This window comes from Eurosta solidaginis, chromosome 1 (genome assembly GCF_040869045.1).
Source record: "Eurosta solidaginis isolate ZX-2024a chromosome 1, ASM4086904v1, whole genome shotgun sequence".
In the NCBI taxonomy this organism is placed as follows: domain Eukaryota; kingdom Metazoa; phylum Arthropoda; class Insecta; order Diptera; family Tephritidae; genus Eurosta; species Eurosta solidaginis.
In genome coordinates, this window is record NC_090319.1 from 54,464,765 (window position 1) to 54,491,349 (window position 26,585).

Genomic DNA, 26,585 nt, shown 5'->3' on the forward strand with positions numbered 1-26,585 from the left:
GTAAATGGAGGTGCCAACTTCACACACGATTCTTGTTTTTTTGAATTAACTTTTTAACAAAAGGTGGACAAACGAAAATTTCTCCTGGACAAACATGGACAAACGATGGGCAAACGACGGACATACGATTTAGCACAATAAAGCGAAACAAAAATTTTTTTGGGTTTTTTCGAAAAAAAAAAATGTTTTTGTTATAACTTTTTAACAAAAGGTGGACAAACGAAAACTTTTCCTGGACAAACGAATGGCATTTGGTTTTTTTAATTACTCGTAAATGGAGGTGCCAACTTCACACACGATTTCCTGGACAATCGTGGAAAAACGATGGACAAACGAATGGCTTTTGGTTTTTTTAATTACTCGTAAATGGAGGTGCCAACTTCACACACGATTTTTGTTTTTTTGAAATAACTTTTTAACAAAAGGTGGACAAACGAAAATTTCTCCTGGACAAACATGGACAAACGATGGGCAAACGACGGACATACGATTTAGCATAATAAAGCGAAACAAAAATTTTTTTGGGTTTTTTCGAAAAAAAATGTTTTTGTTCTAACTTTTTTACAAAAGGTGGACAAACGAAAATTTTTCCTGGACAAACGATGGACAAACGAATGGCATTTAGTTTTTTTAAATACTCGCAAATGGAGGTGCCAACTTCACACGCGATTTTTTTTTTTTTTTGAAATAACTTTTTAACAAAAGGTGGACAAACGAAAATTTTTCCTGGACAAACATGGACAAACGGTGGACAAACGAATGAGATATGGGTTTTTTAATTATTCGACCAAGTAGGTGCCAACTTCACAGAGCTAAGCTGTAAGTTAATAGAACAGCTGATATTTGGTAAGAGACTTTTGTATTGGTTGCGCAAGATGCGTAAGGGGCAGGCTCGTGTACTCATAATGAATAAGATTGAGTTATGCGCATCTATATGACAAGTAAGGATGGGACTGTCTTCGGCTGTGCCGAAGACTTCATACGTTTCATGAATGGGGCCGATCAATGATCTTATCCCATTCGTAATATCCAAATAATGGGCTGTATAGGATAAGAAATATATAGTGAACAGATGTACATACTTAAGCGTTTTTTAAGATAAATAAAAAATAAAAAATACATAGGTAGGTACTATATGTGAGGATGCAAAGTTTCGCGTGTTTTGTGGTCTGCATGAAATAGCTATGACCATGAATCACTTATCTCAACAGTATATGACGTAAACATAAGCATTCGGTGAAAATTGAAGCCTCTAGCTGTTAAAATGGGGCAGTAATTACGAAAAGCTTCTTATCTGAACAATCGGTTGTGGGAGATATATGCTATATATACGACAGATCTCATCCAATTTTTCAGACAACAATATACGAAAGCATATGGTGGAGCTTCAATCTGAAAAATTGAGGAAGATATGACAAAAATCCCATTTTCTGAAATATCGGTTGTATGGGGCATATATGCTATAGTGGTTCGATCCGGCCGCTTCTGACAAATGTCTAATCGGACACCTAAATATACCCGCTCACCAAATTATATCAAGATATCTCAAAAATTGAGGGACTAGTTTGCATACAAACAGACAGATGGATATGGCTAAATCAACTCAGCTCTTCATCCTGTTCATTTCGGTTTATTTATTGGTGGGTCTATCTATTTTTCTTTAAGGACTTACAATTTTGAGATTCGTGACAAAATTAATATACCGTTTAATTTTCATGAAAGGTATAAAAACTGTTTATGTGACGGGGCTTTAACTCGGAGCTAAGTTAAAATTGGGTTGAAATCGAAGAAGACAATTTTCTTGATTTGTAAAAAAATCATATATATTACATATTTCCAATTGCTATTTTTATGTACGTGTCCCCTTTTCGCTCTTATTTGGAATCCAAATCTATAAATAAAGTTTTGGTTGTAAAGATGGAGATTCGGGCTATTAGCGAGCTTTTGGTCGTATTGCTTTTGTTTAGCTATATTTTATTAAAATAATTTGTTAAAAATAAACGGTTATGAGCACACAAAGAAATCTATCTGTACTATGCCACTATTGTTAATATTTGCACTGCATTACCGGCAGTTGCTACCATACGCAAGAAGGCAGCGCAAACTGTAATTTTAATTGATTGATAGAACAGCTGATTTCTGTTGATATTTGATAAGAGACTTTTAGATTGGTTGCGCAAAATGAGCACGGGTACGGCTCGTTCCTATCAAAAGAGCATTTTCTTTTCGTACCTTTCTTCCGTAATTAATAAATAATTTTTGTTGTGAACTTTCGATTTCTTTTTAACATCATGTTGAGATTACGTCAATGTTCGGAATACTTGTTTACTTTGTAAAAGCACAATCTTTGTATGATTGAAGTAAAAACAAAAGCAAATATGTGTACATACATTTGCATATATAATTTAAGAAATTCCACGCAAACAATCTACATTTTTATCTGCTCACATGCTGTAAACAACAACAAACACTCTTACACATTTGGCGTCATGAATTAATGAAAGCCACAACGCAGATAATGACACTGAGCTGCAAAATTTTGCTAAAGAAAAAAAAACGTTGTTGCAGAGCTAATATTTAATTTTATTTGGCTGGGTTTTGTTTTTTCTATTAATATTATTATTTATTTTTTTCAATGTTTTGCCGGCTAAATATTTATGTAAGTGAGGGCACGTGACTATTTAACACTGAACCAATTGTATGAGCTCAAGTACAGCAAATACAAATACAAAAAAAAAAAAATACAAAAAAGAAACAAATAAGAGCATATTTTAGTACCCAAGCAGTTTTATAGCACATCAAAGCGTACGACTAAGAACTTTTACCCCATCGGGTTAGGGGACTTAGAATATACCCGCGGTAGGTATGCCTGTCGTAAGAGGCGACTAAAATACCAAATTGCTTCAAGGGGTTGCCAGAGCAATATGTAGCTTCTCCAACCCAATTGTCAACCTCACCTGCCCGTGGGGAATCCTGTTTCATTAACAGCCGAGGCTTTAGCGAACCCGAATTCCTGATGGATCTAGGGTGCCTAGAAGGTTTCATGTGGTCATACCGGATTTGCATCCGGCAAAGGACCATCAACATCGATAAAACTCCCTAAGGCCAGAAGGAGATACTATTGTGTCCTATGCCAATGACTGCACGATAATGACAACAGGTCCCAAGTTATTGTTGTTGTAGCGATAAAGACACTCCCCGAAGGCTTTGGGGAGTGTTATCAATGTGATGGTCCTTTGCCGGATACAGATCCGATACGCTCCGGTAACACAGCTCCATTAAGTTGCTAGCCCGACCATCTCGGGAACGATTTATTTGGCCACATTAAATCTTCAGGCCATCCATCCCTCCCCACCCCAAGTTCCATGAGTGGTCGCACCTATTAAATGGGACGAAGGACTCAATTCTACTTCCTTTTATCAAAACCGTTTCAAGGCTCTTACTATGTATAGCCGTGCAAATGGAAATGCGATTCATATCGCTCACATTTTCTTAATGTTGTACTTGGTATTATTATTATAAGGTCTCAATGCAATGCGACCTTTATTTAGATCTATTGTGCTTGACCTTTCAGTGTATCTATTATTGAATGTGGAGGCTTTTAATGTACCTAAATACCTCTTTAAGATTTTTACTCCCTATCACGAGCGTATTCAGACTCGCCACCTAGATATGAAAGTCTCTGCTTTGCCAGAGCAACTCATCCGCAGCGAATGTGAACCGGCGTTTCATACTCTAGCTCAGAAAAACGACAGATTTGTGTATCGGATAGATTTAACGTACTTAGGTGATGTCGTAAACTACAGTGTCACGTATAGTACACAATTTGAGTTTGTAGGTTCTCTCTACTTAGATTATTGATTATGGCTATACTGTCGTTGCTGGGAGTATAAACAATTTGGCCTGCCCTTGTCCTGTGCATTCAAACCAGTGTTGTCTGAACTGCTTTGTTTCCCACTTACTTATGGTTTCCTTTGTGAGTCAACAAAAGGGCTCTGGGCCCAAGAATGCTGCTACGCCACACTGCTTGCCTAGATAGTCTACCTGTTCATTACTTTCATGTCCCCGATTTTCTTGAACCCATCCTAATAAAACATTGTTTTTGACTCACCAGATCATTTAGGGGTTCCAATGCATTCATCAACTGGCTTAAAAGGAGTTGCAAAACACTGCATCCATCCGTAACCCCTGAATCAGGAGATGTATATTGATTCCCTGTAACCCAAAGAGTTTTGTCCACAATGGACACCTCAAAGTTCTCGTGAGATTCTGAGAGGAGGGGCCATTGCATCACGTACACAGTTACAATGCGGGATTTTCTATGAACTTTCGTATTACTTTCATATTCCCTGCCATGTTTACGCTCTTCAGCTTAGATATATTTTGATGTCTTAGTGCAACAAGCGTTGGCTCTCTCTTTATTACACGCCGCACGCATGGTAACGAAAAGGCAGATAAGCTGACAAGTGGGGGCGCTGTTGGAGATTCCTGCTTTTCGTGTGGAGGTATCACTATTCACCATTCTGTACGTCGCGTTGTTGTTGTTGTTGTAGCAATGCTTGCCCCACCTAATAGCCGCGACCGATCACAAATTGTCATCAATATCCTCTAACGGGAGTCCAAGGAAACTTGCCGTTTCAACAGGGGTGGACCATAAGGAAAGGGGTGTTAGAGGCGTTGGTTCCACATTACAATTAAAGAGATGGTTGGTGTCATGTGGGAACACATTGCAAGCAGGGCATACATTTTGTATGTCGGGGTTGATTCTGGATAGGTAAGAGTTTAACCTGTTACAGTATCCAGAACGAAGTTGAGCAAGAGTGACACGCGTTTCCCTGGAGAGTATGCGTTCCTCTTCCGCGAGTTCTGGATCTTTTTCTTCAAGTACTGGATTCACCGGGCAATTCCCGACATAAAGGTCCGACGCCTGTCTATGGAGTTCACCAAGGACCTGCTTGTGTTTTTCCTCTTCATACGGCTGGGTTCTCAGGTGCCGTATTTCCTCAAAATGCTTACGGAGATGACTCCTTAGGCCCCTAGGCGGTGCTGGTTCGTCAATCAGATGTCTGTTGGGATGCCCAGGTTTCTGGGTATTCAACAGAAACTGTTTGGTCAGCATCTCATTTCTCTCCCTGATGGGGAGTATTCTCGCCTCATTATGCAGATGGTGTTCTGGGGACATAAGAAGACAGCCCGTGGCGATTCTGAGAGCAGTATTTTGGCAGGCCTGTAGTTTCTTCCAGTGGGTGGTTTGTAGGCTTGGCGACCATATGGGTGACGCGTAGCACGTAATCGGCTGGCTAATTGCTTTGTATGTGGTCAAGAGCGTTTCTTTATCTTTTCCCCAGGTACTGCCAGCAAGGGATTTGAGGATTTTATTACGGCTCTGGATTCTTGGAACAATTGCGGATGCGTGCGCACCAAAATGTAGATCCTGATCAAACGTCACACCCAAGATTTTGGGGTGTAGGACAGTCGGTAGCGTAGTGCCATCGACGTGGATGTTCAATATGGTCGACATTTGGGGCGTCCATGTTGTAAATAAGGTCGCGGAAGATTTAGTCGGTGACAATGCCAGGTTTCGCGAGGCGAAAAAACTGGAGAGATCAGGGAGATAGCCGTTTATTTTATTGCATAGCTCATCGATCTCTGGGCCTGGGCCTGTGGCCATTATTGTGCAGTCATCGGCGTAGGAAACGATTGTGACTCCTTCCGGTGGTGAAGGTAGCTTAGATATGTAGAAATTAAACAAAAGTGGGGATAGGACACCACCCTGTGGCACCCCTTGTTTAATTCTCCTTTGTTTTGATGTTTCGTTTCTGAATTGCACCGATGCCTGCCGACCACCCAGGTAATTTGCGGTCCACCTTTAAAACATGGGGGAAGGGTAGACCCTTCCAGGTCTTGCAGTAACGAGCCATGGTTGACCGTATCAAAAGCTTTTGATAGGTCTAGCGCTACGAGTACTGTTCTATGGTGGAGGGTATTGATTCAAACCGCAATTTATCTGGGTGCTAATGACATTTAGCGCGGAGGTAGTGCTATGGAGTTTTCTGAAGCCATGCTGATGAGGGGCTAGCTGCAAATGTGCTTGGAAATAAGGGAGCAAAATGGCTTCAAGCGTCTTTGCCACTGGCGATAGGAGAGATATCGGACGATATGACTCACCTACGTTAGCTGGTTTCCCAGGCTTTAGTAGCGGGACCACCTTGGCCATTTTCCATTTCTCGGGTATGACAAAGGTGGAAAGAGACAGGTTGAAGACATGCGCTAAATATTTGAAACCCTCTTTCCCTAGGTTTTTAAGCATCGGCATGGCTATGCCGTCTGGGCCCACTGCTTTGGATGGTTTAGCGCGACCAATGGCGTCTTCAACCTCTCTAGCGGTGATGGTGATTGGTGACGCGCTGAATTTGTGTTTATGTGCGTGTCTATTGGCTCTCCGTCTATCTTTGTCGACCGTAGGATGCATTATATATTGTCGGCAGAAAGCGCTCGCGCATTTTTCCGCATCCGACAGCACCTTATCGCCAAAGGCGATGGAAACTTTGTCTTTGTGCTTAGTCGGATTCGATAGGGACTTTACGGTGTTCCAAAGTTTACCTACACCGGTAGAGAGGTTACAACCTCTTAGGTGCTCTTCCCATTTCGCCCGCTTGTGTTCGTCCACAAGCAATCTGATGCGTTGGTTTATATCCCTTATTTGGGGGTCGCCTGGATCAAGCTGTCTTATAAGGTCGCGATCCCTCGCTAAGCTCGCGGCCTCCGCCGGGAAGTGGGCCGGACTTCGGGAATTCTCCCGGCGGGAATGAAATGTGCCGAGGCGGATTCAATGACCTTACGGAAGGCACGCTCCCCTTGGCGGGCATCAGTCGGGATAGGGAGGGCAGCAAAGCTGCTGTCTGTTGCAGATTTATATTCTTCCCACTTTCCTTTTTTGAAGTTTATGAAAGTGCGTTTTTCGGTGACGATGAAGTCGGCGGTACGCTCGAACGAAATAAGTATGGGCAGGTGGTCGGATGCCAATGTTACCATCGGCTGCCAGTTGACGCAGTTTACGAGTTCTGCGCTCACGATTGAGATATCTGGCGAGCTATGACAGCTTCCTACCATACGTGTGGGGGCGTCTCCGTTTATTGTGCAGAACGTCGTTTCGTCTATTTGATCCGCCAACATCTCACCCCTACTGTCCGCCCGCAAGTTTGAATGCCATAGGTCGTGATGGGCATTGAAATCGCCTAAGATAATGCGATTGTTGCCAGTGAGTAAGGCCTCGATATTAGGGCGGTATCCACTTGGGCAACAGGTGACAGGAGGGATGTAGATGTTGATGATTTCTAGATTTGCATCGCCTGACCGGACAGATAGGCCTTGACGTTCTAAGACATTGTCCCTGCGGTCGATGCCAGGATCAAATATATAATATTGCAAAGAGTGGTGTATAATAAACGCGAGGTCGCCTCCATTTCCGCTCTCGCGGTCTTTCCTGTGCACATTATAACCAGAGCAGGTCTGCAATGCAGATCTTGCTGTGAGTTTAGTCTCTTGAATCGCAGCAATGCGGATGTTGTGCCGCTTCATGAAATCGACTATCTCCGTAATCTTCCCAGTTAGTCCATTACAGTTTAACTGCAGAATTCTGAAGTGCATGAGGGGTGACGCCGCCACTCTAGGGGTAAGTGACGGGTGACTACGCCTAGGTTGTGGAAGGCCAGGACGCAATTGCGATGAAACCCGTCGAGGGGTTGCCGTTGCGGAGACCAGAACATCTAGGTAAGTGGCACCACCCAAGGCAGGAGCTGCATTGAGCGGATGTCGCAAACCTATATATTCTGTGCTGGCAGACGGTGCAAACGGAGGCAGGGACTAAGAGTCTGTTTCCCTAACCTGCACGATTACTGCCAGAAAAGAGGGGGGGGGGGGGGGCGGAGAAGAAGACGGGGGCAGGGGCTGATGCTCAGCATTGCTACCAGCTCTACTACGAAGGTAGTAGTTATGAGTGGTATCAGCTGTTTGAGTTGTTGGCGCCGTGGGGCGCGAGCAGCAGCGGGTACTTGTTGTGGCTTGCTGAGCAGCGAGGCTGCTGGAAGGTAGTGGGGATACGCTTAGGCGTAGACTACGGGACGCCCTTGAGCGTGAGCAGCAAGGAGCCACAAAAGATTTATAAAAGTTACGTGGACGTCGGGTTTTGGGATCAAGCCCAGAACAACCTGTCCGATGCAACCATCCCTTGCACGAGACACACTGAACAGAGTATGACCGTCCTAAAAAGATTCTTTTCTGGCAAATGCAGCAAAACCATTTCTCAGGACCGGGGTCAGGAGACGGACCCGGATTGGGTTCGATACCTTCCCGGAATTCTTCTGCACTGCGTATTGAATTCGCCTTAGCTGATGGGACAACTTGTGCTGAATTCGCCTAGGAACCACCAATCCACTTCATTATAGCGCCATATTAGCTCTGCTAGATTTTCCACACTCACTTGTTTCCATTATATTCACTGTGTAGGGAAATATTTTTTGTGAAGTAGTAAAAAAAAAAATTGAATTTGAAAAAAAAAAAATTTTATTATTAACGCAGTGACAGCAATACAAAATAAAAAAATCGATTTCAATTTGAGCAAAGAAACTCAATTTTTCTAATTATGGAAATTGTCGACGAATCATTAAATAAAAAAGAGTGCACTACGAAAAATATATTCAAAAACAGAATAACCCAACAAGAGCAACACCGAAAATAAATACAAAAAATACAAAATCAAAATAAGATAAAAATCCAGAGAAACATGAATAAAATTCTGCCCTGGGAGCATTTCGAAAGTTTGTACAAAGTATTGTATTCGTTTCACAATTTTAACTTAAATCCTTTTATACCTAAAATATTCGCTAAACACATACATGACTCAAAGAATAACTAGACTTATCACAACTTTTTATTTTCATATTCTCTTTTCCACACAGGAATTAATCGGACAGAATAGTAACGATAGTTCGAGTGGAGGCGCACACAGCGGCATGGGCTCGGGACCGCCAGGTACACCAAATTCGCAGCAGGTAATGCGACCAACACCTTCACCAACAGGCTCATCCGGTTCCCGTTCCATGTCACCAGCAGTGGGTAAGGAATACACTACACCAAGCAAATATATTGGCCACTCATAATAAAACAATAATTGTTTTTGACTCTCCACGTTTAGCTCAAAATCATCCCATTTCACGACCCTCAAGTAATCAATCGAGTAGTGGCGGCCCAATGCAACAGCCAGGTGTATCTGGACCACCACCACCACCGTCTCATATGCAAACGGCGCAAGGTGCTGGCGGTGGCGGCGGTCCACAGCAACAACAGCAACAAATGGCTACACAACAGCAATCTCAGCAGCAACAGTCTATTGGTTGTCCAGCTGGTGTAGGTGGTACACAACAACAGGTTGGGCCAGGCACACCAACGGGCGCACAGCAGCAGCAGCATCAGCAACAACAGCCGCCGCAACCAAATCAAGGCATGAATAGCATGCAAACAGCATCACCACAGGGTGCAGGTTCTGGAGCAGGTGGCTATCCACCGCCACCACATATGCATGGCGTTTATAAGATGGGTGGATCGGGACAACAAAGTCCGGGGCCAGGGCCACAAGGTCTACCCACTGGCTATCCACCATCGCAGCAATCGCAGCAATATTCTCAAGGTAAGTTGAGCTTATGCAAAAGAAAAAAAATATAGTTTCTAAAAAATGTGCACTCTTTACAGGAACTTACCCGCCACGTCCACAGTATACGCCCAGCGGTTATGCGCCCACACCTCCGCCTTCAAATCAACCAACATCTGCGAATAGTATGCCTCCTGGTGCTGGTTCACAATATCCCGGACGACCAATGCCGAATCATACAGGCGCGGGTGGTCCACATGCACAATATCCACCCTATCAGAATTGGGTGCCACCATCGCCACAAGGCGGACCAGGTGCTGGTAGTGGTGGTGCAGCAGGGGGCGCTGGCGCAGCGTCTATGGGCAATCATATACAGGGCAAAGGTACACCACCGCCTGGCGGTCCACCACAACAACCGGGCGGTGGCTCACCACGTCCGCTAAACTATTTAAAACAGCATTTACAACATAAAGGTGGCTATGGTAGCGGTCCAGCACCGCAACAGGGTTATGGCAATGGACCAGGTATGCATCCAGGTATGCCAATGGGTCCACCACATCACATGGGACCACCGCATGGACCCACTAGTATGGGGCCACCAACAAGTACACCACCACAAGCTATGGGTGGTCCAGGTGGTGGTGGTGGTGCTCTAGGTCCAGGTGGCAGTATGGGATTGAGCGGTAATGTTGGCGGCAGTGGTGGTGTAGTGTTGCCCGGTGATGGTGAGCACATCTCACAGGATAACGGTATTAGTTCATCAGGTTCGTCTACAGCATCGGGACCACATCCAGTCACGTCTGTGGTGACGACCGGTCCTGATGGCGCACCAATTGACGAAGTTAGCCAACAAAGTACGCTGTCAAATGCATCAGCAGGTGAGCTAATGAGCGCAAGCGAAATATATAATACATATCGACGGCTGAGTGCAATATCACGCTTTCTTAAGTTGTCAGTTCGAAAAGGAGCTATTGCAGAATTAGTTTGTATAATAACCTAGACACAGAGAACGGTGCAAGCACGCAATATCTCAGAGATTTGTCCATCAACGTCCTATCGCAGCTCAAAATGTATTGAAATTATGCTGAGCGAGCGTTTTTGAATCAAATTCAGAGGTGGCGCGTTGTGCAAATAAATTCTGAAGTAAGACGTTTTTGGTTTAAAATATTTCTGAAATAGGGTTTTTTTTAAACGGCATCCCAGCCAGGTTGATATTTCACTCGGCACGCGATATGTAATTGTAGATTAATAAAAAAAAAAACCTTTTTTCAATGACAACAATTTATATTCCGAAACAAATTTTGTAGCTTCTGGTGAAGATCCACAATGCACAACACCAAAATCACGTAAAAACGATCCATATAGCCAAAGCCATTTAGCGCCACCAAGTACATCGCCAGTCGGACATCCTGGTCATCCGGGTGGGCCTGGTGAGGAATATGAAATGAGTTCACCGCCGAATTGGACGCGAACACCAGCTAGTCCGGTAAGTTGTGTGTTTAGTTGAGTAAAATGTACGCATTGTTAATAATGTTTCATTTTTTCGGTATTTACAGCAAGTATTTAATAGCCATGTACCGCCACAAGAGACTTTTCGTACAACGTCTACGAAAAAATCCGATAGCCTATGTAAACTATATGAAATGGATGATAATCCGGAAAGACGTAGTTGGTTAGATAAATTGCGCGCCTTCATGGAGGAGCGTCGTACACCAATCACCGCCTGTCCAACAATATCGAAGCAGCCGCTCGATTTGTATAGGTTATATATTTATGTAAAAGAACGTGGAGGATTCGTCGAGGTATGCAAGGTGCCGTAGTAATTCCTTTTACTAACTTCTTTTTAGATTCACTACCACTACCTTCTACTAGTACTACCAAATAGCAAAAAACCAACAAATACCCACCACCACTACTACTACTACTACTACTACTACTACTACCACTGTTATGTACAGCTACCCACAAAATTAGCAAAGTTATATTAATCAAACCAAAAAAATAGAAAAAGTCCCAAATAAAAAATTTTATAAAATTGTGCATTGTAAAGACTAGCAACATCATTACCATCAATTTAATCATCACTTAATTAAATTCATAGCGTGCTATAAATAATCAATCTTCATCATTATCATCAATCACAATCACCACCGTATTCATCATATTACTCCTGCTTTTTTTATAGCGATTTTATTTTTTTGTAATCATAATTGAAACCAATAAAAGTTTAAACCTATTATTTAAGAATTTGTGAGCTTAACACCGGCTCATAATAATTAAATATTCAACTATTATGTTTTCTAAGAGAAACTGAAAAGAAAGAAAAATACATTTACTGGCACATTGCGATGGTACCATTTCGAAAACCGCCACGTAATCATCATCAGGCAATTAAGTAATATTATCAAAGGTTTCAGCGAGATTCGAACCGCAAACTGAATCAGGCAAGGAAACAAATACAAGCAGGATAGCCTAGTGGTTAAAGCAACTGCAGTTTCACCGTGTGATTCGCGGTTCGAATCTCAGTGAAACCTTTGATAACATTACGAAATTGCCTGATGATAATTACGTGGCGGTTTTCGAAATGGTACCATCGCAATATGCCAGTAAACGTTTCTTTCTTTCTTTTCAGTTTCTCTTAGAAAACATAATAACTGAATATTCATGCTCATGAATTCTTAAATAATAAGTATAAATTGAACTCACGATTAAACAAACAAAACATTCATAAAAGTTTAAGTTTCTAAAATTAGTGCTAGGAAGTTCCGGTTAAAACTTAGTTTCATTTCAACATTCAACATAGATGTTTCGAATTTAAGATTATTTCATCCGTTCAGACTAATAGCAACAAAATTAATTTAATGAATCGACAAATAATTTATCAGTAATCATACGAAAAATCTAATACATAAAAAATTTCCATATGAATATGAGCATCCTTAAAATTTATTGGTTTCAATCTCGATTCTAAGTCAAGCGGTTTTAATAACAACAACAAATATTTTTACAAATCATTCTACTTATGCTATAAATTATTGTTAAATTTATTTGGACTATTTGATGCTCGTTTGAGTTATAAGAATAACTTGAGTTCATAGCAAAATATTGTTACTCGCTTCTAGTCCTACGTACTTAAATGTTATTTGTTGTTGATTAATAACAAACTGAATCCTGGTGACCAGCGGTTATTATGTAACTCGAATCAAAAGAAATTACTTTCGCAAAAAATGCGTTTAATTTGACAGCGTTCGTATCTCATTTCAAATAAGGCCCCAGCATTCTTTCTCAGAGACTATAGTCTCTATTCGAAAATTTCGACAAGACAAAAGTTGAGTGTCATGTCGAAAAGGAAGCTAGTCACTAGGATTCAGCTTGATTATATAATAAAAACAAATAATACCAGGATCAGTTTTTGTACATCATTTGATAGAATTTTGAAGATATGGTGAAAATTATGTTTATACAGACCTGTTAAATAATATTTATTAATCGTAATGATTACCGGCTTAGTTGATTATTTTCTTAAGAAACCATTTAAAGATTACTTGCCATTATTTTCCATTTTTAATGATAGAAAAATAAGAACTTTTTACGATTATTGAAAAAAAAATTTAAAACACTGAAGTAATCAATTGATTATAATATAATCATTAAAAATGGAAAATAATGGCAAGTAAACATCAAATTGGGTTTTATGAAAATAATGATCAAAATTAATTGATTATTTTTATTTAATCTTTTGATTTTTTTTTAGATTATTTTCTATTATTATTGATTACTTTTGCTTACATATTTTTTTTTTTTTTGTAATTTTTGTAATGGCTATCAATTAGTTTCTTCGGAAAACATATCAAATAATCATTGGCAATTGAAGTAGACATCTAATTTTAATTAATTTATTACTAATTCTAATTCAAATTTAACAGGTCTGGTTTTTACACCGAATCCAATTTTAAAAATGTTTGCACTCACATATTTTATTTTTAGTAGCTGTAAAGTTTAAGAAAGTATAGAATCAGACTTTAGCTTGATATACAACGCGCTAGTCCCGAGTTAGTTAGCTAATTCGGAAAATCGTTTAGATCCAACATACAAGACTATAAAAGGAATTTTTCATGACGACACCGCAGAAAATAAAACTTCAATGTAAGTCCTACTTTTTTTTTTGTAATCGGTTAAAAAATAAATGTAAGGTGCGATAACCTCCGAAGAGATTTAAGCCCGTGCTTCTCTTCCAATTACGTCGTGCTCCTTTTTAAGTTTTCCTACAAATTTGTGGGAGGGGACCTACTGGTTTTATGCCGACTCCGAACGGCATCTGCAAGGCAGATGAGTTTTCACTGAGAGCTTTTGATGGCAGAAATACACTCGGAGTGCTTGCCAAACACTGCCGAGGGGCGACCCCGCTTAGAAAATTTTTCTTCTAATTGAAATATCTTGTTTCTAAAATTTGATGTTGCTTTGCCCGGGGTGTGAACCCAGGATCTTCGGTGTGGTAGGCGGAGCACGCTACCATCACACCACGGCGGTCGGCTAGAGTCTTCAATTATAAACTATGCGGAAAAACCTGGAACACAAAACTGAATATAACATTCTGGGACGTTGAATCTACCCTGTTGCCTGCCGTTTGAATAGGGTGGTCCCTTGATCGCAAACGCCTTTAAGTTGTTTCCAGAAGGTGGATGGTACTTGGCCCATTTCTTGCACATACACTATGAACGTGCTTTTAAATACACACTTCAACATGCGAGGATGTGCCTGCTACCAAAATCAGCGGACAGACCTCTAGCCAGAGTTAATAAAAGACATCGCAGATGATTGAGCCATATAAGTCAGCGGGCCGGATGTTATCTTTAGGCCAAACTGCAACACACTTCCGAACTTTTTATGCCATGTATAAGGGTTATATTTGTAAGCAGACTAAGGCTAAATTACGTACCCGCAATATGAAGAGAGGTTAAGGCGTGGAAAGCCTTTCACTCAAAACCCAACGATTATAGGCATATAAGCCTATCTTCCTTTTTTCTAAAAAATTCTGAAAGATTATGGTGTAACGAATTTAGGGTAATTCCACTTATTTTACATCGTCTACTAACGTTCGGATCGCTAAACTGTTGAATAAATAACTCCAATATTCAATAATGCAAAAATGGTCTTTATTAGACTACTTGAAAGTACTTCACAACCAATAGCGTGCTTAAATCAAACTGATTGCTCATGCCTCAGCTGGTGCTGCTTTTATACTCTTTTCTACTCTAACTACATATGCACGTTTATAGCTTGTCATATGCGCGTGTATATGTGAGTGATACTTCAACCGATGATTGCATACTATTGTGAGTATCTCAGATATATGCATGTGTTTGTGCATATCTCTCCGCTTCTTGTATGTACATTTGTGTAGACATAATGATACATTTGTTTATGTAGATACAAGTCACTGCTTAGTATCGGCTTAGAGATTATAGTATGCCTTAGTCTTGCTAATATTCGCCACAATATCATGAGATCGATCGACTCATCGCTTTTTTAGCAAGCTCAACGTGCCTATATTAAAGGCAGATCAACCGAAAATGCTCTGCATTCCTTAGTATCTGTCGTTTTAAGGTCGCTCGACCTCAAAGAATACACACTGGTGGCATTCTTGAATGCAGTAATCACTTCCGAGTTAACGTGCCTGCGTGTATCTGCGCATACCTAGTTGAGTTTATAAACAAACTGCTTACTTGCAGGAGGATTTTCACGGAGCTAGGTGGTCATACGCCCCTCCCCCTAGGCTGGAAAATGGAGGCACCCCACAAGGAGGTGTAGAGACCACCGCTACTTTGGGTAGTGACAGTTAACCGAGTACTACAACTCATGGAAGTGAAGGGCCATAAGGAGTTTGTCTACACGGTCGATATTTGTGTTATTATGTGGGGAAAATTCTTTCAAACTCTGCAATCTATAATATGTAACTGGGCAAGTAGCTCGGGACTCGGGGTCAACCCGGAGAAAACTTAATCATCTTCAACATCTTTTCACCGTACCTGGGACTAGATATCTCCTTCCGGCTTCCTCACCAATGTAGCGTTTATCAAACCGAAATGTTAGTAGTACGCGTCTAGCGCCTGCGCCTAAAGACGGGAAAAGGGTGATAATTTTCTGGGGAGGCAAATTGGCTACAATGAAGTTTAGTTCGTTTGATTAAAACGAATTTAGAACTAGTTCAATTGAATGATAAAGCTATTATTTTTTTCATTATTTTGTTCAAAGCCTGCCCAAGCAAATTAACGTTAGTGAGGAGAGAATTTCTATAGCGCTAAGTGCTAAGTTAATCGGAGCTAAGTTGCGCTGTGTATTAATGCCCTTACAGAAGATAATCGCTGGAAGAGATTTAAACAAATTCAAATTGTAGCAAATTTATTTTCAAATCGAATTACACATTTAAGCCTAGGCTAATTACATTAGGATTCTCAAAATTGCTTAGCGTAATATATTTTCATAGTGTTTATCTAAATATTTGTAAAAATATGGAAAAGTCAAGAAATTTAGAAATTTTACAACTGAATATTTATATATCGACGGCTGGATGGAAGATCGCCATATGGCGGCTGGCAGTTCACATATCTGCAATGTGTTCCACTTTACCGACGGTTTGGTCCAATACCCAGAAAAAAAGTTGATTTTGTCGCATAGTGTTATTAATGCCACACTAAGAATATCAATAAATACTGTTAAAATAACAGATTTCCGTTAACAAAAGATTAACAGTTGCTGTTGATATGACAGAGATTTCTGTGACGCGATAGTCATAAGCACAAAGTAATGAGCGCCCTGAGCGTAAGTTTGTTTTAAAATTAGTTGATGCATTTGCATAATATTGAGACTTGTTCGCTGTTGAAATTACCAATGAAATCAGTTCTTTTAACAGAAAAATCAGTTAGATTGATTGAGAATCTGTAAGTTTTACATAATATAAAGTGGTTTTCTGCTGTTGAAATAATAAAAAGTTGTGTTTTTTGTTGACAAAAAACTCTGTTGAATTAACACTAATGCGATAAATTTTACTGAATGTCTGTTCTAATTCAGAAACAACAAACCTGAGTGATTTTAATAGTTTTATTTCTTTCGGTGTATATAATAAAAACTGTGGTAAATACCACAGCGATCTTTTGCCTTTTCAAAAATTCGTCTAAACAAAATGCACTAATTACAGTAGTTTCTGATAACAAAGTTTGATAGCAATTAAATATCATCGCAGATTTGTAGTTACTTCTAGTGTTGTTTCTCAATGCATCTTTTAAAGATTTAACTTTTTTATCGTACAATTTTATATATTAAATTTTGCATGACATTAATATTTTCTGCTTCTTTATTGGTAGCTAGTTTTGCTTACTAATGCTTGGTTTTATTAGGTCAAATCTGCCAACCCGTTGGGCAATTGTCGTTTTCACTTATTGGTCAATGTATATTGTCATTTGTCATGATATGGCCAAATTTTACCTAATGAAAACCAAGAACTACTTAATTGGCGCTTAACCGTTTAAACGGTTATGGCCGCACATCAAGGCGTGTCGCCAGTCGCTTCGTCGCTGTGCTAACTGTCGCCATTTGTTAACAGTAAAGGAATTTAAATAGTTTTACACCTGGTCCTGGGCGCTGAGTCGACGATAGATATCCCAATCCGTTTGGGAGAAATCAAAAGAAGACAGGAATTGCATATTGTAACGAATTTAGTGAAATTCCACTTATTCCAAACCTTCAGCTAACGTTAGAATCGCTAAATTGTCGAATAAATCACTCCAATATTTAGTATTGCAAACTGGTCTTTATTAAGATTACTTAGAGAGCAGTACTTCACAATTATACTTCACAACCAATAGCGTGTTTAAATCAAAACTGATTAGTCATGCCTCAGCTTGCGCTGTTTTTATACTCTCGGGTTCTTCGTTCACCCATTTCTCCTAAGGTCTAGTAATTTCGCGAAATTCATGCTTGGTTACCAGCCATATACTTGTATATTTGTAGTTTGTAGCCATATGCGTGTGTATGCGTGAGTACTACTTCGGCTATTGATTACATGTGTTTTTGAGTATCTCTTCGTTGCTTTGTATGCATGTGTGTAAATGATGATTGATTTGTTTACGTAGATACGAGTGGCTGCTTAGTATCAGCTTAGTGGTGCTAGTATCACTTAGTGATGCTAATATTCGTCACATTATGATCCATCAAGCAGGAAGGGCGTGGACAACCGCGCCGGGCTGCAAAATTTCTAAGTTCACGTGCAAAGCCTACGATAGTTAGACTCACAAAGTGGCTCATATCTCTGAAGAGAGAAGACTTAAGGCTCACGATGGGCATACTTCCTGACGCCACATGCTTATAAGTTAGGTCTCGTCAGTAACAGCAAGTGCAGGAAGTGTGAGCTGCTGGAAGAAACGGTTAAGCACGTTCTGTGTTCGTGTCCTGCGCTCGCCAGGTCAATGCTCCAGCTATTAGGTGCGTCTGAGTTGCCAGATCTCGAGGTAGCAATTAAGCTGAGTCCTAGAAAACTGCTCGTATGTGCAAAGAGGACGGAGTTATTCTAAAACATATGTTCTGGCACCTGATTGGGGTTCTTCCGTTTGGTCGTCAGACAAATTCTTGTAACACTATGGATACATTCAGTATATGTGAGATCTTTATTGACCGGCTAGTTAAACCTTACCTAACCACCTGGTCCTTTTAGCGGATTTGGGCCGCGCTCTTCCTCTGCTTCCATAGGCGAGTTACGATAAAAAAAGCTTTCTTAGCCGGAGCATCATCTTTCATTCGCATAACCCGTAGCCGCTTGGTTTTTATTCGCTGCATTATTTTGATGTCTACGTAAAGCTGGTACAGCTCATCATTAATTATTTTTCAGTACTCGCCGTCGCCGACACGTAGAGGCCCATAAATCTTTCGAAGAACCTTTTCCCTTAAACAATCCCAGATCCTAATCTCATGTTGTCATAGTCAATGCTTTTTAATTGCCTACCAAGTCCAAAGCAACATTTATTGGCAAGAATGATTATTCGCTGGATTTCAAATTTGACTTTGCTGTTTGTTTTAATGCTAGTGCCCAATTAAAGGAAGTCCTTATGGCTCCCAACAGAGTGACGTGGTTGCCGAGGCGCAAACGCGCTAACTCTTTTCTTGATGACAGCAGGTACTTCGTTTCGTCCTCATTCACCAGCAAACCCATCTTTTCCAGTTTAGAGTATGCAGAACGCGCGCGCCTTAAGGCTGATGATATTACTATCGTCAGCATACGCCGTTAATTGCACGCTTTTATAAAATATAGTACCAGAGCGGTTAACTTGTATAATTTTCTGCAGCATCAAATTAAAGAAATCGCACTATAGGGGGTAATATCGTTGAGTTTTGAACGGCTCGGAGAAGTCCTTCCCAATTCTGACGTGAGTTAACCAAATTCAGATATAGCGGCATATAGGCAACTCCTTTTTCAGCTATCGAATGCAGCTTTAAAATCTACGAAGAGGTGAGGTGTGTAAGTCGTTTTTTCGCGGGCTTTTTCCAAGATTTGGCACATGGTGAAAATCTGGTCGAAGGTAGATTTACCAGGTCTGAAGTCACACTGATAGGGTCCAATCACGGTGTAGTTCAATGTCTCGCATAATACGCTGTACAGGACTTTATATGTGATGCTAAGAAGTCTGAAAATTTAATTGGGACCCCCGAGCTCATCATCTTCCCTGGGCTGCTGAACGCGCTCTACATTTAGGAAAGTAAGGCAGTGTTACCTCCATAATCTAAGTACTTAATGAACATCGGTTATAAGGTCGCCGTTTTCGTTCTTAGAAGAATTTGCCCCGGACTTAAAACCTTCCGCCTGTTACCGACGTTTTTTAGTACAATTTGGGGGCGTTATTCCTGCTCTACTACCAGCTCAATCTCAAAAGACTCACGCTTTTCTGCCTCTGCTCTCTTTCTTGCTGTAAATGCGTCTGTTTTTGTTGTTGTAGCAGTGCTTTGCCCCATCCAATAGGTGCGTCCGATCACAAATTGTCATCAATATCCTCTAACGGCAGTCCAAGGAAATTTGCTGTTTCAACAGGAGTGGACGATAATGAGAGGGGTGTTAGAGGCGTTGGTTCCACATTACAATTAAAGAGATGGTTGGTGTCATGTGGGGACACATTGCAAGCAGGGCATACATTTTGTATGTCGGGGTTGATTCTGTATAGGTAAGAGTTTGACCTGTTACAGAATCCAGATAGAAGTTGAGCTAGATTGACTCGCGTTTCCATGGGGAGCGTGCGTTCCTCTTCCGTGATTTTTTGGGTATTGTTCTTTGAGTACTGGATTCACCGGGCAATTCCTGGCATAAAGGTACGATGCCTGTTTATGGAGTTCACTGAGGGCCTGCATGTGTTTTTTGGCTTCATACTGATGAATTCTCAGGTGCCGTATTACCTCATAATGCTTACGGAGATGACTCCTTAAGCCCCTGGGCAGTGTTGGCTCATCAATCAGATGTCTGTTGGGATGCCCAGGATTCTGGGTAATCAACAGGAACTGTTTGGTTAGCATCTCATTTCTCTCCCTGATGGGGAGTATTCTCGCCTCGTTATGTAGATGGTGTTCTGAGGACATAAGGAGACAGCCCGTGGCGGGTCTGAGAGCAGTATTTTGGCAGGCCTGTAGCTTCTTCCAGTGAGTACTGTAAAAGCGTCTCGCTTCGCTTTTCAATTCACACACTCTTCTTGTTCGCTTTTAACGTAGCCCTGTAGGCAGCGTCTTCGCTTTCGGCATTCTTCATCATACCTGTTGTTTTTCTATGTTCGCCTGTAACCATTTTTTCCTCGGCGGCGGTACGAAGTGCTGTAGAGATATGCTTCCGGATTCCGTCGTGTTGCATTGTACTCTCAGAGAGCACATGTAAGAGTCGAGTTCGGAAATCATTGTCAGTTTTTTGCAATTGCAGCCTATTACATTATCAGCCCAATTCTAAACGAAAATTCCGTGCGAGTTTTTTCCCTTCTCCCATTCCTCGTATTCTAAATAAAAATTCCTTGTGAGTTTTTTCACTTCTTCCTTTCCTCCTATTCTGAACAATGTTCGAAAAAGCGGAAACTGGTTATGGGAGAAATGTAGGTATTACCAATGTGAGGGAATGTATCAAAATAGTTAAAGGAAAATTATTATTTTAAGAAAGAACACTTATTTGTACAAATTTGTGCTAAAATATGTAATTACATTCTACCACAATATTCTCACTGTTATTACAACAACAACAATATTCTTCATTTTAAGTCGAAAAATATATCATAAGCAACGGAAGAGCTCTTCGCATATTTGATGCAGCCATCCAGAAATTGCGCAAGGATTTTTTAAGAAGGCTTAAATAGATTTTGGCATATGGCGAAAGGCGAACTCAACTCGACTTGGCCGCCAGAAAATTGCTTTGCAGAATGAATGCAGGCAACTCCGGCGGATTTGTGTTATCCCGCCGGTCTTCTTCTTATGCTCCTCTGTTGATGTTGCTGTGGCACCAATTCATTACTCATTTCAGTGAATACCACATGAAATGCAATAATGTGCATTGTTTATACCTTATTTCTTAATTTCAAACAAATTGGCAACAATAATTAAACTTTACAATTTTTTAAACAAAATAAGAAATGCGCAACGAAATTTCAATTGACAAAACAGCTGACTTCGAAAATTCGGAATTCCTATTCCCCAATTATTCTTCTCCCTAGGAGAAAAGAATTGGAAGAATTTTTCCGCGGGAATAAAAAAATCCGCGAGAATATTTAGAATTGGTCTGTATATCACTGCATGTTCATTATAACTCATTGCTTGCTAATATTGCTTACATGATTAACAATAACACTAAGTACAAGTTTTACAACACAATTTTCCAAACAACAGTAAATATATGTAAATTCACCTGCCCGCCAATTGGTTTACCTACCCCTTTAGCGAGTACGAATGTTTAACGATTGATTGATTTCCTTTACTACTTTATGTGTATGTAAGTAGTGATATTATTTCGCATTAGAAAATGGTCGAAAATCGATTTTTAAGTATGCGTTGCACAGTGGTCGGTTCCATAGGCCAAAAATAAAAAAATTTAAGTGAAAAGTTTGTCACCAAATGTGTCGTTAGTATCTCTTATTAGAACAACAGCCTTTTAAAAAATATATGTATTTGTTTTTGTTGTATTCGAAATGTACTCTTTAAGAATCACTTCAAAAATGAGGTTATGGTATTAGTTGGTTTTTGTAGTGTGAGCAAGTTAAAAATAAAGTGCAAGTTTAAGCTATTTAAAAATACATAAAATATCATTGTATTGAAATAAATAGAAATGAATATTGAAGTCAAAGGTACATATTTACTTCCTTTTGAATTAATTTTAGTGCCTTTATTAGTGTTTTTTGCACAAGTATTTCAATTTCAGCTAAAGTTTTAATCAAATTACACATTTAAGCCTAGGCTAATTGTATTGGGATTCTCAAAATTGCTTAGCGTAATATATTTTCATAGTGTTTATCTAAATATTTGTAAAAATATGGAAAAGTCAAGAAATTTAGAAATTTTACAACTGAATATTTATATATCGACGGCTGGATGGAAGATTGCCATATGGCGGCTGGCAGTTCACATATCTGCAATGTGTTCCACTTTACCGACGACATAATTTTAATAATTACTAAGCATTTTTAGAAGCCTATACATTGAAAGAAAAAATCTGGTAAAAATCAAACGTATTAGGGCCACTTCAATTGATATGCCTGTATATTTTTGGCATCGCAAATAGCTGTTCAATTAACTTTGCATAAATTGTTGATTCTGGAGTGGTTCAACAGTCAAATGAACAAAAAAAAGTTCATCAAATGTAAACCGCAGCTCTGTTTGAAAGAAAAAAATAATTGATACGACATTTTTTTTCTAGTTCAAAAATTTGTTTCTAGAGATTTTTATGTTACTTTTTCCAGGTCATGAACCCCAGATTTTCGGTGTGTTAGGCATAGCACCATTGCCGCTCTGTTAACTAACAATTACACTGCAACAGCCGGCTGGTAATTGGACCAAACCAACTATTTGCAGAGATTGAGGCTTATAGACAAAATACTCTCCGTTTTTCGAAGTTAGCCTCCAAAAAATAGATATCGGATTTTGAAGTAAAATTTTTTTTGTTAACGCGTTCAGCAAATTTAAAAAGTAGAAATGTGGTCGTGGTTCGCCTTTTTCTTTTATTTGAATGGCTGAATTCTTTTTTTTTCGTTTTTTTTTTTGCAAAATTACAGTACGAGTAATTCCAATGCAGACATGAAAGTAGTAGCCACTCTTCGGGGACTATCTGACTGTTCACCTTGTATAAAAACTGTTATACTAAATTCTAAAAAAAAAAAACATATTCAACCCTTCAAATAAGGGAAAGAGCGGACCGCGACCACATTTTTGCTGAACGGTTTAACCAAAAAAAAATTTAAATTCCGAAATGTAGAATTTCGAACTTCGAAAGTCGATATCTATTTTTTGGAGGCTTACTTCTTATATTATTACTTTTTATATTTAAGCCTCAATCTGCTCCAAAAGGTTGGTTTGGTCCAATACCCAGAAAAAAAGTTGATTTTGTCGCATAGTGTTATTAATGCCACACTAAGAATATCAATAAATACTGTTAAAATAACAGATTTCCGTTAACAAAAGATTAACAGTTGCTGTTGATATGACAGAGATTTCTGTGACGCGATAGTCATAAGCACCTGAGCGTAAGTTTGTTTTAAAATTAGTTGATGCATTTGCATAATATTGAGACTTGTTCGCTGTTGAAATTACCAATGAAATCAGTTCTTTTAACAGAAAAATCAGTTAGATTGATTGAGAATCTGTAAGTTTTACATAATATATAGTGGTTTTCTGCTGTTGAAATAATAAAAAGTTGTGTTTTTTGTTGACAAAAAACTCTGTTGAATTAACCCTAATGCGATAAATTTTACTGAATGTCTGTTCTAATTCAGAAACAACAAACCTGATTGATTTTAATAGTTTTATTTCTTTCGGTGTATATAATAAAAGCTGTGGTAAATACCACAGCGATCTTTTGCCTTTTCAAAAATTCGTCTAAACAAAATGCACTAATTACAGTAGTTTCTGATAACAAAGTTTGATAGCAATTAAATTTCATCGCAGATTTGTAGTTTGTGTTGTTTCTCAATGCATCTTTTAAAGATTTAACTTTTTTATCGTACAATTTTATATATTAAATTTTGCATGACATTAATATTTTCTGCTTCTTTATCGGTAGCTAGTTTTGCTTACTAATGCTTTGTTTTATTAGGTCAAATCTGCCAACCCGTTGGGCAATTGTCGTTTTCACTTATTGGTCAATGTATATTGTCATTTGTCATGATATGGCCAAATTTTACCCAATGAAAACCAAGAACTACTTAATTGGCGCTTAACCGTTTAAACGGTTATGGCCGCACATCAAGGCGTGTCGCCAGTCGCTTCTTCGCTGTGCTAACTGTCGCCATTTGTTAACAGTAAAGGAATTTAAATAGTTTTACACCTGGTCCTGGGCGCTGAGTCGACGATAGATGTCCCAATCCGTTTGGGAGAAATCAAAAGAAGACAGGAATTGCATATTGTAACGAATTTAGTGAAATTCCACTTATTCCAAACCTTCTGCTAACGTTAGAATCGCTAAATTGTCGAATAAATCACTCCAATATTTAGTATTGCAAACTGGTCTTTATTAAGATTACTTAGAGAGTAGTACTTCACAATTATACTTCACAACCAATAGCGTGTTTAAATCAAAACTGATTAGTCATGCCTCAGCTTGCGCTGTTTTTATACTCTCGGGTTCTTCGTTCACCCATTTCTCCTAAGGTCTAGTAATTTCGCGAAATTCATGCTTGGTTACCAGCCATATACTTGTATATTTGTAGTTTGTAGCCATATGCGTGTGTATGCGTGAGTACTACTTCGGCTATTGATTACATGTGTTTTTGAGTATCTCTTCGTTGCTTTGTATGTATGTGTGTAAATGATGATTGATTTGTTTACGTAGATACGAGTGGCTGCTTAGTATCAGCTTAGTGGTGCTAGTATCACTTAGTGATGCTAATATTCGTCACATTATGATCCATCAAGCAGGAAAGGCGTGGACAACCGCGCCGGGCTGCAAAATTTCTAAGTTCACGTGCAAAGCCTACGATAGTTAGACTCACAAAGTGGCTCATATCTCTGAAGAGAGAAGACTTAAGGCTCACGATGGGCATACTTTCTGGCGCCACATGCTTATAAGTTAGGTCTCGTCAGTAACAGCAAGTGCAGGAAGTGTGAGCTGCTGGAAGAAACGGTTTAGCACGTTCTGTGTTCGTGTCCTGCGCTCGTCAGGTCAATGCTCCAGCTATTAGGTGCGTCTGAGTTGCCAGATCTCGAGGTAGCAATTAAGCTGAGTTCTAGAAAACTGATCGTATGTGCAAAGAGGACGGAGTTATTCTAAAACATATGTTCTGGCACCTGATTGGGGTTCTTCCGTTTGGTCGTCAGACAAATTCTTGTAACACTATGGATACATTCAGTATATGTGAGCTCTTTATTGACCGGCTAGTTAAACCTTACCTAACCACCTGGTCCTTTTAGCGGATTTGGGCCGCTCTCTTCCTCTGCTTCCATAGGCGGGTTTCGATAAAAAAAAAGCTTTCTTAGCCGCAGCATCATCTTTCATTCGCATAACACGTAGCCGCTTGGTTTTTATTCGCTGCATTATTTTGATGTCTACGTAAAGCTGGTACAGCTCATCATTAATTATCAGACCAATTCTAAATATTCTCGCGGAATTTTGTTCTCGCGGATTTTTTTATTCCCGCGGAAAAATTCCTCCAATTCTGTTCTCCTAGGGAGAACAATAATTGGGGAATAGGAATTTCGAATTTTCGAAGTCAGCTGTTTTGTCAATTGAAATTTCGTTGCACATTTCTTATTTTGTTTAAAAAATTTTAAAGTTTAATTATTGTTGCCAATTTGTTTGAAATTAAGAAATAAGGTATAAACAATGCACATTATTGCATTTCATGTGGTATTCACTGAAATGAGTAATGAATTGGTGCCACAGCAACATCAACATTCATTCTGCAAAGCAATTTTCTGGCGGCCAAGTCGAGTTGAGTTCGCCTTTCGCCATATGCCAAAATCTATTTAAGCCTTATCCTTGCGCAATTTCTGGATGGCTGCATCAAATTTGTATACCAAGAGCCCTACCGTTGCTTATGATATACTTTTCAACTTAAAATAAAGAATATTGTCGTTGTAGTTGTTGTTGTATTAGAAGTGAGAATATTGTGGTAGAATATAAATACATCTTTTAGCACAAATTTGTACAAATAAGTGTTCTTTCTTAAAATAACCAATTTCTTTTAACTATTTGATGCATTCCCTTTAATTTAACAAGTGAAAAAACTCCTATGAAATGGCAGAGAAATCTCCCTCTCCCTCACATTCATAATACCTACTTTTCTCCCATATTCCGTGCGAGTTTTCTCCCTTCTCCAATTCCTCGTATTCTAAATAAAAATTCCTTGTGAGTTTTTTCACTTCTCCCTTTCCTCATATTCTGAACAATGTTCGAAAAAGCAGAAACCGGTTATGGGAGAAAAGTAGGTATTACCAATGTGTGGGAGAGGGAGATTTCTCTGCCGTTTCATAGGAGTTTTTTCACTAGCTAAATTAAAGGCGGCCACCGTGGTGTGATGGTAGCGTGCTCCGCCTACCACACCGTATGCCCTGGGTTCGCACCCCGGGCAAAGCAACATCAAAATTTTATAAATAAAGTTTTTAAATTAGAAGAAAATTTTTCTAAGCGGGGTCGCCCCTCGGCAGAGTTTGGCAAGCGCTCCGGGTGTATTTCTGCCATGAAAAGCTCTCAGTGAAAACCCATCTGCCTTGCAGATGC

The 26,585-nt window shown here is 39.6% G+C and overlaps 1 protein-coding gene across 17 annotated transcripts in view; it reads left to right on the top strand.

The window, feature by feature from the left end:
• The window catches only part of osa (trithorax group protein osa), a 368,269-nt gene that overhangs the window by 315,065 nt on the left and 26,619 nt on the right, over positions 1-26,585 (top strand). For 6 of the 17 annotated variants that reach the window (XM_067790615.1, XM_067790561.1, XM_067790591.1 and 3 more), the window contains 6 exons: positions 8,581-8,830; positions 8,961-9,117; positions 9,197-9,688; positions 9,751-10,527; positions 10,957-11,135; positions 11,206-11,460. In XM_067790615.1, the coding sequence (XP_067646716.1) occupies positions 8,786-8,830; positions 8,961-9,117; positions 9,197-9,688; positions 9,751-10,527; positions 10,957-11,135; positions 11,206-11,460 (1,905 nt within the window). In that variant the 5' untranslated portion in view covers positions 8,581-8,785. The remainder of the gene's footprint in view (positions 1-8,580; positions 8,831-8,960; positions 9,118-9,196; positions 9,689-9,750; positions 10,528-10,956; positions 11,136-11,205; positions 11,461-26,585) is intronic. The other 11 variants (XM_067790540.1, XM_067790495.1, XM_067790506.1 and 8 more) reach the window with 5 other exon arrangements.